We start from the raw sequence: 16,732 nt of genomic DNA on the forward strand, positions 1-16,732 counted from the left end.
TGATTCATTATTAGTAGTGAAACTAATAATTTTGGCCATTCTTAACTGACATAAGAGAGAAGAGGCATTCAGAGCCCCAATTTAACTGCCACCATATATATGCTTGAAGCAAGACTTAACAACAATTTTATTTGACATATATATCCAATAGCATTGCAAGTCTAGGATAAGAAACAACGTATCTAAAGTTACAATCACTAGCATCACCCCACTTTTACTATATGGCAAGGCAAAGGAGGTACCAGAAAGAAAGGAATGTGGTTATACATGCACACAATATTCTAAGACATTGTCTTCAATTAAGCTGCACAAACCATTTCAACGATATAAATGCAAGGCAATGTGAAGAGATATGATTTATTCATGCTACTCTGCATTGTGAAACACTTGTTTTAAGTAACATGTTTCACCAATATGAAATGACAGAATGCCTAGTGATACCTTCATTTGCAGCATTCAAAACTAAGGTAGGATGTACTTCTAGCAAGCTCCAAGTATTGCAGGCAATTCTGTTAGATAATCTGTAGGTCCTTCTATTCTGATATCAAACAATTGAAAAACATATGAAATGCACATTAAGTCAATTAAGCTTCTTGTGAAGTAATTATTGGAGCAGGAACAACCAATCACATAACAGCATTTTAATATACAATGTAAAGATGATATATAGGAAATAATATAAATGGCCTATAGTATCCATATTTGTAGAGGTTAGAAGTGTGCATTAAAAGGGAATTAAATAATCACGGTTCTTGAAACTCTGAAAATCCAATATAGATTGAGCAGATAGTTCCCCATCTTAAAGCCAACTATTTTTACTTCAAACTGAAAAGTTTGTTTAAATAATCTGGTTAAAGAGATCCAATTGATCAGTACTGAAAGAATGCTCACTACAGCAATTTTCTATATATTATATGATATATAGAAAAACTTTTACCAAGGAAATTTTAAGGATAAATAAAATTCTTATCAGATTACAAGTTCTACTTTGATTTCTCTTTCCAATTTCATTAAACAATGCCTAAGAAAGCATGTTATTCTTTACCTTTGAGGTTTTCGAATATCCCAAAGCCCAACACCTTCTTTTGAGTTGGCAGTGGCCAGTAATCTGGGCTCCACTGGATTGAACATCACACTATGAAAGGCAGAAGGATAATTTGCCAAGCAAAAGGGCTCTATTAAAAAAAAATACAGTTTTAAAGGTGGTACATTTTCATTGTATCGATTTCTAGATAAACTTTGTTTATATTTGCCAAAAATTCTTAGAATTAATTTCAAGTTGTCCCAGCAGAAGTTTCATATCAGAGTTTGAATTATCTTCCCATAAATCCCACAAAAATGATAAAACTGTAATATCTCCAGAAATATGCATTATCTCTTCATTAATGCCTACCAACAAATACAAATAGGTTCTTCAGTCTTAATCTTGAAAGTGACCAATAGCAACAAATAATTTAGATTTGTCTTTTCTGCATTTTCAAGTTATTTTACCTAAATTCTGAAAAGTATGTGTTCACTTGTATATACAAAACGATGCTCCAGTCTGCAAGGTATTTTGCAAAGTTGTTAAAGGAGTTTCACTGATGATATTACCAGTTGGGAAATGAAACACCTGCAAGCAATCAACCAAGCTCAGAGAGCACCAAGGACTCTACAGGAGCTTCACTTACCATCTAATTAAAATTGGATTATTGTATCAAAACATGGCACTGAAATGAGTTTAATAAAGTAATGGATTTTCAATGTTTTGTATTATAACTTTAATAAGTTTATAAACTGCTATTCACAATTATAGTGGTGGTCTTCAGTAATTAACATTACATTTTAAGCTTGTTTTTAAATTTGTTAAAAGTTACACTTAATGCAATAGTTAACAAGATAGAAACCCCAATGTGGTTCTTAAATCAGCTTGACTAAGTTCACACAAAAAGCTAATCTGGTAAGAAATACACATTTTATCTTAGTGCCACACTGAATGTTGTCTTATATTTATTTCTATGCTGCCCCTTTTTATTTCTACAACCTGGTCTTAAGGATAAAATTCAATATGCTCATCTACAGATAACTAAGCAATTACAATTTATAAGACCCTACTAATAATTAAAAACACTGTTTTCAAACCAATGCATAAAGATGATTTAAAGCCTTCCCAAATAACTACACATGATGGTATACTGAGAATTATAACTCCTATGTTCACTTGCCTATATTGCAATGTTATCTTTGAAAGGTGTCTCCTCAATGACCTCATCTTCAGAAGTGAAGTGGGTGGAAAGACAATCCCTGTTATTAAAATACTCTTCTGGAAAAGCTTTTTGGCACCCATTCTCATTGCTTGGTAACATTTCCAAGATGTTTATATTTTCAACTGAAATAGAATTTATGCCACAAAAGAGCTGTGCTCTTTTTGCTTCCCCTTTCTCCTTCTCTTCCTTTGTCATGATTTGCTTTTATTACTCCTGAATACAAGGAGACATGCATATAGTTTTCTAGCAGCATTTGCCACTGCCTTCTTCCTAAAGCTGAGACTATGTAATTGGCGCAAGGTCACCAGCTGTTTTTCCTATCTAGTCAGGACTAGAACTCCGGTTCCCAGGTTTCTAGTCCAGAGTCAACCAATAGACCAAATTTGTTCTACTATGTAAATTGAAGAACAATATAAAAATTAATTTAGTACTGCAAAACATGAGATGACACATCTCATTCCATTACTATTTAAAGTTATAGATACAAGTTTCTGAAGCCACAGGATAAAAATACTGCCCCTTCCAGGTGAACAAACATTTTAAAGAAAATTCAGATACATGCAATTCTTTCCTTATCAAACTAAAGTTTTCTGTTTTAACAGAAAAACTCTGTGGTTTCCAACACCGAGATACCATATATATCTCAGTGTCTCATTGCCTCTTTGTGGCAATGGCAGAAACTGTATTTGCTATTCCTGACATGATTCATGATGGTGGAAGGAACATCATGCCAAGATCATAGGAATGCAGAATTCCTCTGACATAGTCACTCTTCCAGCATCTTCTGAAAGGCATGCCTACCCCACCCCATTCCCACCCTAATTTATTTTCAGACTTATCTGAAGCAAACCATAAATTATATTGGAAAAAATTGCTTTACTTCCTCTCACTTCTTCATATTGCATATGTGGAGTAAATGCAATTCTCTTAAATTATTGTCCTGAAATCATTTTGTTCATTTCAAAGAATAAAACATTTCATAGCGTTTTTTTTCACTCTTGTCTAAAATTTCCTTTGTTTGGAAAATTTAGAAAGATCATAGAAAGAGATGCCATGTCCCTTCTTCCCTGATACTTTCGGGTTCCCCACTCCCTCCCAGATATATTCACATATTTGTTCAGTGCCATCTGTTTCCAATGAAGTAAATCAATTTTCAAAATCATGCAGATGTAACTCTCACCTCCCTGAGAAGACTCTCTGATATCCCAAATGAGAACTCGACCATCATCAGATGAGCTTGCAAAAACATTATCATCAACTGGGCTCACAGACAGTCCATAGACTGCATCTTCGTGGGCAAACACATCCAGAGTTTCACCACTGAAACATACACCGGCATCATCAGCTTCTTATCTTTTACAGTGACATTGTGCTAGAAGATTTATTTCCAAACATTTAAAGTCCATTATCCCATACATATTCTTAGAAGCAATAGTATATAAAAAAAACGTATCTACAAATATGTTAATACAGTGCAGTTCTATATAAACTAGGACTATCATATTTGGACTGTATCTGTTGCTGCCATCAAATGGCTTTCCAGGTTTTTGCAAGCCAGATACGGTAGCCTTAAAAGGCAAGAAATGCCTACTCAGAAATGCCTTATTCAATTCAGTAGGAGTTTCTCATTAATAAGTATGCAATGGAATAAACATCTTGATCTTAACGCAAAGGAGACAGATAAGCTTTTGTCTTCCCCATCATTCTTTATATCACTCATCTTTAAATTCAGAGAAGTTTCAAACTGCAGTTACCATCTTAGTAGAGAGTAGCATATATGCTTGAAGCATATGGATTAACAGTGTGATCTTGAGAATGTTACATTAACTAACAATGCCATTCTACATGCCATTTCTTGAAAGTCAGTCTTATTGAATATAAGGGGGGTTATTTCTGAATAGATTATTGCAGTGAAAACTTTGGGATAATGGAATATTCCAACACATGTTAATCATGTAAATATTTTAGATCATCAGATATGAATACAATGTCCTAAAACTTAGGCCCACTGATATTTCAGTGTTTCTCCTTCTCTCCATCATTGCTCTGGTAAAGAGTATTTAGACACTGGAAAAAATGCATTTACCTTTGGACATCATGAAGCAAAACCTGTTCATCATTACCTATAAACAGAAACAGAATTTATCATTTGGTAACTTGAATGTAAACAATCAGGATTGTGGTCATGCAGTTTTTATTCAGAAAAAGAAAAAAAAATGGTTTGGGAACACAAGAAATAAATGAGCCTTTTACTTCTATTGTGGACCAAATATTCATGACAATGACTCCTACTTATTGGCTTGCTTTTGAAGTCCAAAGCAATAGCAGTCTGTTGTGGAGCAGCAATAAAATAAGTTGTCTATGGAGATTCTCAATCAGCCTGGTCATGGTTGTCCGCAAAGTGGTTTTTAAAAAGCAACTTCTTACAGAGAAAGTTCAGTTGCCTTTTGAAAAGCACCTTTGGGATCATAAAATAAGTTGTGTACTACAAGTCCATTCTATCTTTAAAAGCACTAGGATAGCTAAGTATGGAGAAGTCGTACAGAAAAAAGCCCACCATCCCTTTGTTTGCTTTAGAAACATTATCACACGGCACATCACAGGAATATACAGGATTTGGAATCCTTTTGGTTACTGAATATCTGTGTCTCTCAATTAACTCACTCAAGAAGGGCAAACTTGTGGCAATTGGGCAGTGATTTGAATGGCCTTGTATAGGTAGGCATGACAGGGATTAGTAACTGCAATGACATTTACAGTTTATAGTTTCCATAGTTTTCCCCCCTCAAAATGGTGTGAAACTAGACTTCTATGCATCACTGAAGTAATACTCAAGTTCTGGGATCCTCCAGGAGCAAGGCAATACTGCAGGCCACAGAATGCTTTTCTATCCGATCAGAAAAAAGTACAGGTAGTCCTCGACATATGACCACAACTGAGGCCAAAATTTCTGTGGCTAAGCAAGATAGTTGTTAAGTGAGTTTCACCCCATTTTATGACCTTTCTTGCTGCAGTTGTTTAAAGAAATCACTGCAGTTGATTTGTTTAACAACTTATTGGTTAATTAAGTGGATCTGGCTTCCTCATTGACTTTGCTTGTCAGAAAAGCTGATCACTTGACCTGGAACACTGCAATCATCATAAATACGAGCCAGTTGCCCAGTATCCAAATTTTGATCACATGACTAGTGGGATGCTGCAATGATTGTGTGAAAAATGGTCATAAGACACATTTTTTCCAGTGCTGTTGTAACTTCAAATTATCACTAAAGAAATGGTTGTAAGTAGAGGACTACCTCTATTTTTTTCCTACTATACCCTAAAGATAGCTCAGGTTAGGAAGTATATGCTTATTTAAAAAAATACAGCGCTATCCTGTGAGGCATTCTGTCAGTATAAGCTATTTCCAAGGCATGCTGCATTGCACCTGCCAACAGCAATGAATGGGGAAAAGAATCATTGTCAATGACAATGTGCTCAGACGGTGGTTGGTTGGTCTATCTCCAGTAATAGGAAATTGTTTTTCAGTTGTGCAGCCTCAATAATATTGCAAAAAAAAATGTTTGGAGATATACATTGGAACCACTTAAAAATCCTGTTCACATTGAGGCAGGATGTAAATTGCAATCAATCAATGAAGGTATTCTTGCTTTGCTTTAAAAACATTATTCTTTACCTCCAGAAAAGATCCTTGTGTTACCACTATTAAAAGCCAGGCAGAAGATATTAGAGTGATGTTCTCCTTTCAGTTGAATAGGCTTCACCCTGGAGTGGATTGCTTCTTCCATATGCCAGAGCAGAACTCGACGGTCATCTCCACCTACACGGTACAGAGTACAATATTCAAAAAAAAGCACTTCAAACATCTATACACCTTGTGATATGAAATCTTGACTATTTTAAGCCTGCGTTGCTGGATCATATGAAGAGCCACTACAAGTTAGGATGAATTTCTCCATTGTTGCTTTTTTCTTTTCTAAACAGAAGCTATTATATAATATTGAACTGAGATGGGGGAAAGGGGGAAACTGTAACAGATATATAAATATAACCAGACAAGCTGTTATTTTGGGCATTTGCATTCATTCTCCTATATGGTTTAGATAATTCTTTTATTGAGAACTCTAGACAGTAAAATATTGACCAGAACTCTTGCTTCTTTGAATGAAAGTATTTTATATTACAGACATCTTCTTAATAAGGGCACTTTTTGAAATATAGGCAATTAAATACAAATACCCAATACAACAATGAGATAATATGTATTATACTTGAAGCCAGGATTTTGGCCTAGGGTGTCAAAACTTAAAGAGCACCAATACTATCTTCCTTCCAAAAACAACGTCTATTTTACAAATCCAGGAAGGAGGTAGCATCATCTGTAGGAGTCAAGCATCATCAGTAAAGATAACCAAGAGGTGCCATATACACCTGAGCTAGGACTTTTTTGTGTCACATCATGCAGTCTCAGATCAAAGCCCTTTTGAAAAACAGATTCAAATCTCAAGATAGGAATGAGTCAATATGTATTTAATATGTATTTATTGCATGTAAAAGCTACCTTTCCTTTAGGATACTCAAAATCATACATATACTTTCCCTTTTTACATTTATTTTCCAAATAATGCCATGAAATACTCAAGCTATAAGCATAACTTGCCTAAGAATATCCAGTGAGAGTTTCAATGTAGAATTGGTATTTGACTTAAGGTATTTACAGTTCTAGTCCAATACTGTGGTATTAGTTAACAAGTAAAGAGTTTAACACAATTTATCCCTGCAATGAATTTTCGAGCATTAAAAATAATTTAAATTTACTTGAATTCAAAATTAACCTGCGAGAACAAAATTGAATATTAAGACCCATACATCTTTGGCTTTTTACAAATATCTTGTCAAAATTATCAGTCATGTAATCAATCTAAATTTATAGGTATGATGGTAGCTCCTACATCCAACATTGTCATATGAAAACAATCTTCAAAGACAATTAAGTATTTAGAGAAAAGCATGATAAATCTTTTGACTGTTAGCTACAATAGTTTTTCTAACACATTAACATACATTTGTTCAACATGATGAAGCCTTTGGTATGGTAGTAAAGTTTGTAAATTAGGAGAAATGTGTATATTTAGATATGCAACATAATGAATAGCTGACATAATTAAGTAGATGAATTAGGTTCTGTCCTACAGTTGAAATATAAATTAATGTTTTATTGTGTTGAGATTTGCCTAACAACGATGTAACCATCTACACCGCAACAGCATGTTTAGACATTCCTCTTAACTGAAAAAAAACCTCACTAAATACAGATTGAGGTGCTTATCTAGAAGATTACTAGAACATAAAGTACTAAAACCATCCTTTTTCATAAAGGATCACAGACACTGGTCCAACAACTACATCATCTTACTTTAATTCTGATGGTAGGAGAATGGATTTCATTAGCATAGCAATGACATCTGCCCAGAGCAGGACATGTGTCATTGCAACAAAGGCCATTTCACTGTCAAAACTAAGTCTGGTAATTGCCTAGAATGGAACATGATAACCTCTATCCTTCAAGAATACATGAAAGCTAATAGAACTAAAAAACAAAGAAAACTTCCACATTTAGAAGTACTTTTATTTATATCTCATTTTCTAGTAATCAGAATTATATTTTATTATGCCTGGCTGCTGAAAGTGGAAAGACTCATCCTCAACATCATGCACTTCTTTCTGTTCAACAGTAAAGGGACACAAGACAGAAAACATTCTGCAGCCAAGAAGGCTCCATAAACATTTGCACTACTCAAGTGACCCTGAGGATATAGATAAATCTCCAAGTGGCCTCAAGGACTCTCTAAAAGAATGCATCTTTGCGATAGGAGTTGAATTTCTAAATTCTATTTAATCCAGCATTACAAAAACTATTCAGAGATACATTAATGAGTCTTGTGTGTATAAATTATGCTTTCTTCCAATATGGCTATGAGAAATAGATTATAAGTTTTAATTTACATTTTCAACTGTCATTATGCAGTATACTGAAATTGTAACTGTAATTAGTATGAATTGTTTTTTTAAACCAAGAAATATCATCCACAAGAGGTTGGCTCATTTTCCTAAAACATAGTTAAAACTTATCATAGTTTATCTGGTTTCAGATGTAGCAAGTAACTGTATTTGAACACTTAAATAATTTCCTGGGTTTTCCCCCCATAGTTTCAGTGTAAAGAAAGTGAGGCAAAATGTGAAGAAAGCTCATGACTGTTGCACTAATCCATAGTATAGTGTGCAAGTTATCTGGTTCCTAGCAAAAGAGACCAATAGACAGGTTTAATTTCTACTAGAAGGCATTCTAGTATTGTACTACTTGACTCGCCTGTTCACTCATCAGACAAATTACACCAAAGACAAGTGGCCCCAAGATAGATTTTTTTAAAGATTTTGAATCCAGACATATTTAAATGAAAGCAGGTGGTTTTTAAAAGACCCTAAGCTATGGAGAGAATCAGCATTTTGAATTGGACCTACAATCAAATAAGAATCAATGGAGCCAACATAAAATCAAATGTACATGCATCCAGCCAATACATGCAACATTTCAATTTTTATGCATTGATCCAAATTCTACCTCAACATCTCTATTCCTGCAACTCCAAATTTGTTATGAGTGCCTTTTCTGGACAGGTATAAAGCACAATATTATTGCTGTAGAGCTGTCTGACAGTGCTGCAAAAAATTAAACAGCAAAGATCATAAGCACCTCTTCAATATTTTATATTGTATTTGGACAATACTATTTCTCTGTTAGGTCAGGCATAATTGTTCTTAGTTTATTTTGAATTGCCTTCTATTTTATCTTTGTCCATCTTCTATTAATAGTTTAAGAATCTGGCGTCCATTAATACTGACTTCTCAATCATATTAGAAGCCCTGGAACTGCAGTAAATTATCTAGAGCAAACAGTATGTACTGTACTAAATAGATAATATGCTCTCCCTCAACTGAGTGATCTCATTTTGTTCATAATTATGAGTGACAGATATTTAACTTGAGTTAAAGCAAATTAACTATCAAATCCCAAAGATGTCTGTTTACAGTGTAGTAAGCCTTCCGCTATTTCAGAACTCTTGAATATTTACAATAGTTCTATAGTGCTTTTCATTTAAACATCAAAGTGGTTCAAAGGGAAAAAAGTACCATATAATAATTACAATAAAAAGTAAAAAGTAAAAAAAAAGTTTTTAAAACCATAAAACCAACAATGAACAAATGCCAGAAATTATGGCAGCTGATTAAATAGACAACAAAGAGGTAGATTTTAAGTTTTGAGAAAAAGACTCCACACTGGGGATGCACATAATTTTAATTAGAAGTTTGCTCCAATGATAGATGCCACTACAGACACTTCTTTAGTATGTCTGTGAGTAAACAGATAATTCTGCAAATAGTTTGGTCCCAGACTGATTAAGTCTTGTAAAACAAATGCCACCATCTTCAAAAAGGTTTTCAAGCTGATGGGCAGCCAAGTTGGAGGTTTATACATAGCACTGTAAGATTGTACCCAATAAGATACTTTATTGAGTAACTTTGTCAGAATATTCAGTGCTAGCCACTTTTGAGGGGTGGTTGCTGGCTTTTCTCTCTTAGCCATAACCATAATTTTCATCATGAATTAAAACCCCCAATTACTATTTCCACATAAAATATGTTTTAGCTACTCCCTCTTCTGTCTAGCCAATGGGGAAACCCTAAATGCAAGAAATAGCTGTTGTCCCATTGCAATACTTGTTCTCCACCTCATTCTCAAATTTATATTCACCTATTCCTATGGTGAATATAACTTTCCTGAACATTGAATGAGCTGAGATGACCATGCAATTTTGTTTTGAAATCAAAACCTCTGCAATCTTTATCTGAATTAGCACACCAGTTTTCTTTTTTCAAGTAAAATTATGAACTTAGCTTCCAAAAATATCCCTTTTTTAAAAAAAGAATGTGAAATAGAGTAACTGTACATAATAAATCAACCCTCTCTTCTCTGTGACAGCCCCTCAAGCATTGGGCATAGCAATCATGTCTAATCCTTTATTTTTTTGTTAGACATATCTAGTTCCCTTAACAGTTCATCATATGGTTTAGCTTCCAGACCCCTTAACAGCTTTGCTGCTCTTTTCTGGTATTCTGTTCTAGCTATGTGCCCCTCTTTCCATTTTTTTAATACTTGTCCTTCTTGTTATCAGTTTGTTAGAGAGCTCTTTGTGCAACCATGTTGGCCTTATCTGATTTCTTTTGTTTTTCTTTCTCTATGGTATTGTTTTTCTTTCACTTTTTAGTATTTTGTTTTTCAGAGTTTCCCATGCATCCTAAAATTGTTTCTCCTTCTAGGAGTTCCATCCATGGAAACCTTCTAAATTTCTCTTAGTCTGTTAAAATCAGCTCTCTTAAAATCTAAAACATTGGCTTGACTTTGTTCAGTTGCCTGTGCCTGCATTATGCTGAATTCTACTATGACGTGGTCACTCTCCCAAAGTTTTTTTTTGTTAAAAAGGGAAAATAAAAGAGGTATAACCTATTTACCATATTAAAATAATTTAAGCCTTACATTAACTCAAATATATTTTTATGTGGACCCCATCTATTTCCGTGTTCTGATTTTGCCCATTGTTAAGAGACCTTTCCCCAGCAATACTGTCAATACTCCCAGAGTTTCCCAGCCACATGATCATTGCTGAGAAAACCGAAAGTTGTCCACATATTTCAAGGCTTCCAATGTTGGGGAAGGCTGTTTTCACCTCACTACTCAAATACCAAGTTTAGCCTTTGGCCTGAAAAAGCAAGTACCACTGACATCAGCAAGTTTACAAACAACAGATAAAACAAACCTTTAGAACAGATTCTAGTGTCACGGATGTAACATTTAGCTTTCTTTACTTTTGCGTATTCGTATCATATCATTATTATTGCATTTTCTTATATATCTTGTAAACTTCCTAATGTTCAATTTGACTGAGACAGTGTATAAATTTCCTAAATAACTAAACATTGATACACATTTGAAATGACAGTTTACAGAAGGAAGATGAGTTGTTTTCTTCCTATCCCAGATTCTGAGTCTGAGTTCCTTGAAGGAAACAATACATTTAACAATACAGACAACAACAAGGCTCAGAGCAAAGTCAAATGAGAGAGAGAGAGGGGGAACAAATGATTATTGAATGTTAATACTTGGCCAAAAATAGAGAAAATGTTTAGTTTGAGAAGGGTCAATCAGACAATCAGAAGGGTATAGAGGAGAAACAGAACACCTTCCTAAAACATCCATGAGGGGATAGCTTGGAAGAAATGGAAAGTCTGTTGGAAGATTACCACAAAGCTTTCATCTGACAGTATTGTAGAGAGATAAAAACAGAAGAACAAAGATCATCCATAGAGTTATTATCTGAAAGAAAGGATTAAGAGAGAGAAAAGCTTATGCAAAGTCATAAATATTTTAAACTTTAAGAAAATATCTGTGCTACATGGAGAATTTATATAGGCCTTTACAAGGATTAGCACAATATTTGACAAATGTGAGTTTGGAAATTGGTCTAGTATGTTTAATACTCATATAATATAGACATACAACAAATGCAACTTATGTCATAGTACTACAAGAATGAAAGTGCTATTGTGTCAGGCTGCTTCTTTTGCCCAGTAGTTATCATTTACTGTTTTGTATACTCTCATACCACCAGATTCCAGGTATACAAAACTATTAAAAGCAACCCGTACAGTACAGTAAAATATCTTACATCCCCAACACAATAAAATCTGCTCCATTTAAAAATAAAAAAGAAACAGCTGCAGCCCAATCATCATTAAGCTTTGAAAGCCTGTCTGAATAGCACTGTTAAAGCCTTATAAAAGGAAGTCAGATGCATCTTGGAGGTAAGGTTGGGGCTATCACAAATAAAGCCCACTATTTTATCTATCCCCCCTCAAATATTCTTCAGAAGCAGGCTTTACTAAATGACTTGACATAAGGAATTTCAATATTCAAATTGATATTCAAGAAACAGTAATCCTGCGCATATCAATTCCAAATAAAACACTCCTGAAGTTAGTCACACTCTTGGATGATATCCAAATACATAGACTTCTTTCAGTGGAGATCTGATATGTTTATTTGTTCCTGAAGTATTCATAAAAAGTTTTTTAAGGTAATTCTCAAGGTAATCATCAAAGTTTAAGACAAATTGACGTAACTTTTTAAAATTCTTTATAGCTCTTTTCTTGCAGAATGGCAACTAAAATATAAAGATGTAAAATATTGCATATGGCAATATAAATAAAATATTACTATTACCAGTAATATAAGAGTAATATACTGGTAATAGTAATATACTATTACTAATAACAGTAACAGTAATATATAGTAATGTATGCTATAGTACTATATGCAATCTACATCTTTACTCATTCTGCAAGAAAAGAGCTATAAGGGATTTTTAAAAGTTATATCAACTTGCCTTAAACCATGATATGGTAGAGCATGTAAAAGTGTAAAGATGTAAATAAAATATTACTATTAATACAGTAATCTAACATATATTACTAGTAATAGCAATATATTGTAATAGTAAAATCTTATATTACTATATTCATTTTACATCTTTACATTTTACATACTCTAACATATATTTAAAAGCTCTTTGTTAATCAACTAAAAAGACATTATTCTGTTATCTATTAATCACAGACAGCTTTTGCAGTACTGGTCAAATCATTACTTTATCTTCTCATTCTCCTTTATGTAGTAATCCATCTTTTTCTAGTTTGCAAATTCCTTTAGATAAAAATAATTGTCTAAATGTGATTCCAGTATATTAGTTGGCTGTAGTAAAATAATCTTCAAGTATAGAAAATAAACTATAATTTAGAATTATTGGTTTATCAATAGTTTAACATGATTAAAAATTTCCTCCTTCAAAAGACAAAAACTTCTAATAGGCTCATCATACTGCAGTTTACCTAGACAGATATTTTTATGCTGATCATTTTCCTTATTGTTTCTTTAAAGAAACTGCAGATATATTTACTTAAATCTGCATCATATTCTTTAAGTCATATCATTGTCCTTGCATGTTAATGATATATGGAATATGTTCAGATCTAATGAAGCAGGATACGTATTGAAGAACCTTTGTTTCAAATGTTTGCATTTGATTCAAAATCTCTGCCACTTCACAGCTCTTCCTTTTCTTTACTATACTGCCTAGTCTGTGACTATATGTAAATATACCTAAATGTAATGAAAGTCAGATCAAAATAATATTAACAATTTAAAACAATTTAAAGCCCTATAAAACAAAACAGTCTGATTATTACTAACAGCATATTTGGCAACATATACATGTCACTTAATTGGAGTGCCAATTAAGAAAGCTTTGTAAAATGAATATTTTTGCACTTCAGTTACCATCTGGAAATAAGTGGTTAAAATGTAGCTTTTCCAAAATGCCTTGAGATGAACATCTATGCTTTGTTTCTTATCTGATCACCAGCAGGCTTTAAAATGTTTTGCTGTTTTATGAAAACTGTTGTTTATGTTTTAAAATTGCTTTTTGTGGATGCCTGGACTATTTGATATTAAGCAAAATTATCTGTCATGCAACTGCCAATGTGGAAGATTTTTTTTTCATTACTATGGAAGGCAGTGTGGTATAATGGACAGAATTGGTTTGACTAATTGGCTAAGCATGAACAGAGAAGACTGCCTTAGGCGAGTCACTTGTGTAGTTGTTTTCAGGCTAAAATAGAAAACATAATACATTACTTAAGGTATTATAGAGGCGATTATGTAGTATTGCTAGTACAATAGCACTGTATTATCAATACTTATCAGTACCTTAGTATTGTGGTATAATAAAATTGCTTTGTTTTAAAGATTGGGCTCATTCAAGGACTAGATTATAATGCGGGAAATGTGTGTGTTGACCTCTTTCCTTATTCTGTTGAAATGAACCCAAAACTCTTCTTAGCTTCAGATTTCCAACTTTTTTTCCCTTGAAGACAGAGATGCCGTGGGCCATATCCTTAAGTTGGGAAAATATTGCCAGGCATCAGCTATCCAACCAGGCCTATAAAAGGGTTTATATATGCCTTAGTGGGAGATTCATATCCGAAGACCAAAACTACAAATAGTGTAGAAAACCATGTAATGGTGCTTATTCCCCATCAACTGTGTTGGGAGTGTCTTGATAATGTACTCTCTTCACCGTGGGCTGAAGAGAAAGGAAAATGCAAGAGCCGCGTCTGACTTGCTCCTTGTCCAAATACTGCCCGTTTGGTTACGCGGAGGAAAGTCTGGGCTGCGTAGAAGAGGCAACCGCACTTTTCCCCCGCTAGCGGGAAGCCAAGGCGGGCGGAGGGAGATGCCACCTTCTGTCGCTTCCACGCTCTTGGCGGAATAGGCCATCGATTCCCCGGCCTGACGCTATGAGGAGCTCAAGGAGAGAGCAAGGCCTGCGGTTCCCACTCAAGCCCCGGCCTGGAGTTTGCATTTCCCCTCGGAGAGAGGGGGAGGGGAACTCCGCCTAAAGCGGCAGCGGGAGGGAGGGGAGGGTCTGGCAAGAAGGAAGCGCTGCCCTCGGATTCCTTCTCCGGTGAAAGGCGCGGAAGGAAGCGGCGAAGCCCGAAGGGGCTCCTCCTTCCTTCTCGCCCACCGCCCCGTCGCCGCAGCTCACGTCAACTCCGAGGCTCCCCGACACCTGACAGCAACACCCCCCACACACACACACCCTACTCCGCCTCGTTCACTCGGCTCCACTCCCGCCAGCTCGCTTTCCCTTCCAGCTCTTATTAAAACTGGGCAGTAAAAAAATAATAATCATAGGTTGCCCCCCCACACCCCCTTCCGGCGAGAGGGGATAAAGAGAGAGAGAGAAAAGCTAGCAAATTACCATGACTCTTAAAGTCTTCTCGCAATAGGGGCATCCTTCTTCTCCATCCCCTTTTGAAACACCACCCGCCCCCCCAAAAAATAACTCTTCTGACCGGGACCCCCTTTCAAATCCGACCCCCCAAAAAAATCTCGGACTCCATTTACGACGCCTTGCGTCTCAGTTACGGACTCCATCGGATGTCACTGGGAATTTCTACGCCTCTTTTATCCATTTTGTTCCCAGTTACTCCGGCACCTTCCAGCAGGAGAACGAAACATCCTGTTATTAATTAATACACAGACACCCAGAGCAAAAAACAGAACTCCTAAATCTTCCGGAGGAGCTACTGCGTCCGGATGGGGAAGCCCAACTTCCCCCCTCCCCTCCTCCTCCAAGCCGGAGCGCAATAAACAGGATTGGGAACAGGGGATAGGACCATCCCCCTCCCCCCCAAACTGTCAACCATTTTAGATCTATATTTGGGAAACCTTAGGGTGTGTTTGGGGGGGGGGGGAAGGAGGGCATTTGCTTCTCCGGACGGGCTCGGCGATGCGGGGCGAGGGGAGCGGAAAAGAAGAAGAAAAGAAAACTGGGGGGCGGTGGTGGGGGGAAGGATGGGGGGAGAGAGGAGGGCTTGCATTACCTGAGACCAGCCATTGGCCTCCATTGTTGGAGAATTCAATGGCATTGACACAACCGAAGTGGCCCAGCAGATCCTTCTTGTAGAGGTTTCTACAGCCTCGCAGGCGCCTCCGCTGAAAGTCCTGGGTGAGCAGAGGGTCTCCCTGCAAGCCCCTCTGGGACAAGAAGCCCACGACTGACCTCATGTTGCCCCCTAGGCCAGCTCGCCGTCTCATGGTGCTGGTGCTGGTCCCCCACTTGCCCCCCTCGCTCGCTCGCTCGCTCGCTCCCTCCCCTCCGCTTTCTCCCCGCCCTCCCTTGTTATGGTTATGATGATTTTCTTTAGCCGGCCATAGCAGGGGAGAGGTATTAGACACTCCGTTGCTTCCTGATCCCCTTTAAACTCCTCCCCTGCCTTACAGCGGCGGCGGCAACAGCAGCTGATTCACAGCTGCAGCCTTTTCCTTGATGCGATTCTTCTGCCGGCTGCTTCCTTGGACTGAACGTTGCTCGAGGGGCCAGTGGTTTTGGAGATCGAGGATGTGCTCTTGACTAAGTGGTTCCTCACCACCATCATCACTATCATCATCATCATCATCATCATCATCACCACCACTCCTTCCCTATAAAATCCAAGATCGGCGGAAGTATATTTGGCTTTCGCTGGAGACCAAACAGACGTTGAATCCACCATCACTTTTATGTTACGGAGTTGCAACAGCGGAAAGCCAGTAGATCTCGCTCGGGCGGGACGAGAACGGATAGATATGATAAAGAGCGGCGAACCGCCAGATGCCGTTTGCCCTACCGTCCTTCTTTACAATCTCCATTAAAGTAACTTACGAAGTTGAGCAGGCGTAATAAGAAATAACCGGAGTTTCGGTGGCGTTTTCATCGAAATTCTTCCTAGGGCAATAAAACTTCTTGACCGAAAGATGAGATTTCCGG

The 16,732-nt window shown here is 36.5% G+C and overlaps 1 protein-coding gene across 1 annotated transcript in view; it reads right to left on the reverse strand.

Annotated features, from left to right (window-relative positions):
* Positions 1–16,207, reverse strand: part of DCAF5 (DDB1 and CUL4 associated factor 5) — a 39,468-nt gene extending 23,261 nt beyond the window's left edge. The window contains exons 1-5 of the mRNA XM_026708796.2: positions 15,807–16,207; positions 5,923–6,066; positions 4,333–4,369; positions 3,427–3,566; positions 1,046–1,175 (exon numbers count right to left, since the gene is read on the reverse strand). Of these exons, the coding sequence (XP_026564581.1) occupies positions 1,046–1,175; positions 3,427–3,566; positions 4,333–4,369; positions 5,923–6,066; positions 15,807–16,020 (665 nt within the window). The 5' untranslated portion in view covers positions 16,021–16,207. The remainder of the gene's footprint in view (positions 1–1,045; positions 1,176–3,426; positions 3,567–4,332; positions 4,370–5,922; positions 6,067–15,806) is intronic.
* Between the last annotated feature and the right edge of the window lie 525 nt (positions 16,208–16,732).

The sequence above is a fragment of the Pseudonaja textilis genome, chromosome 1, assembly GCF_049901715.1.
Source record: "Pseudonaja textilis isolate UNSWEBS1 chromosome 1, rPseTex1.2, whole genome shotgun sequence".
Lineage (NCBI taxonomy): Eukaryota > Metazoa > Chordata > Lepidosauria > Squamata > Elapidae > Pseudonaja > Pseudonaja textilis.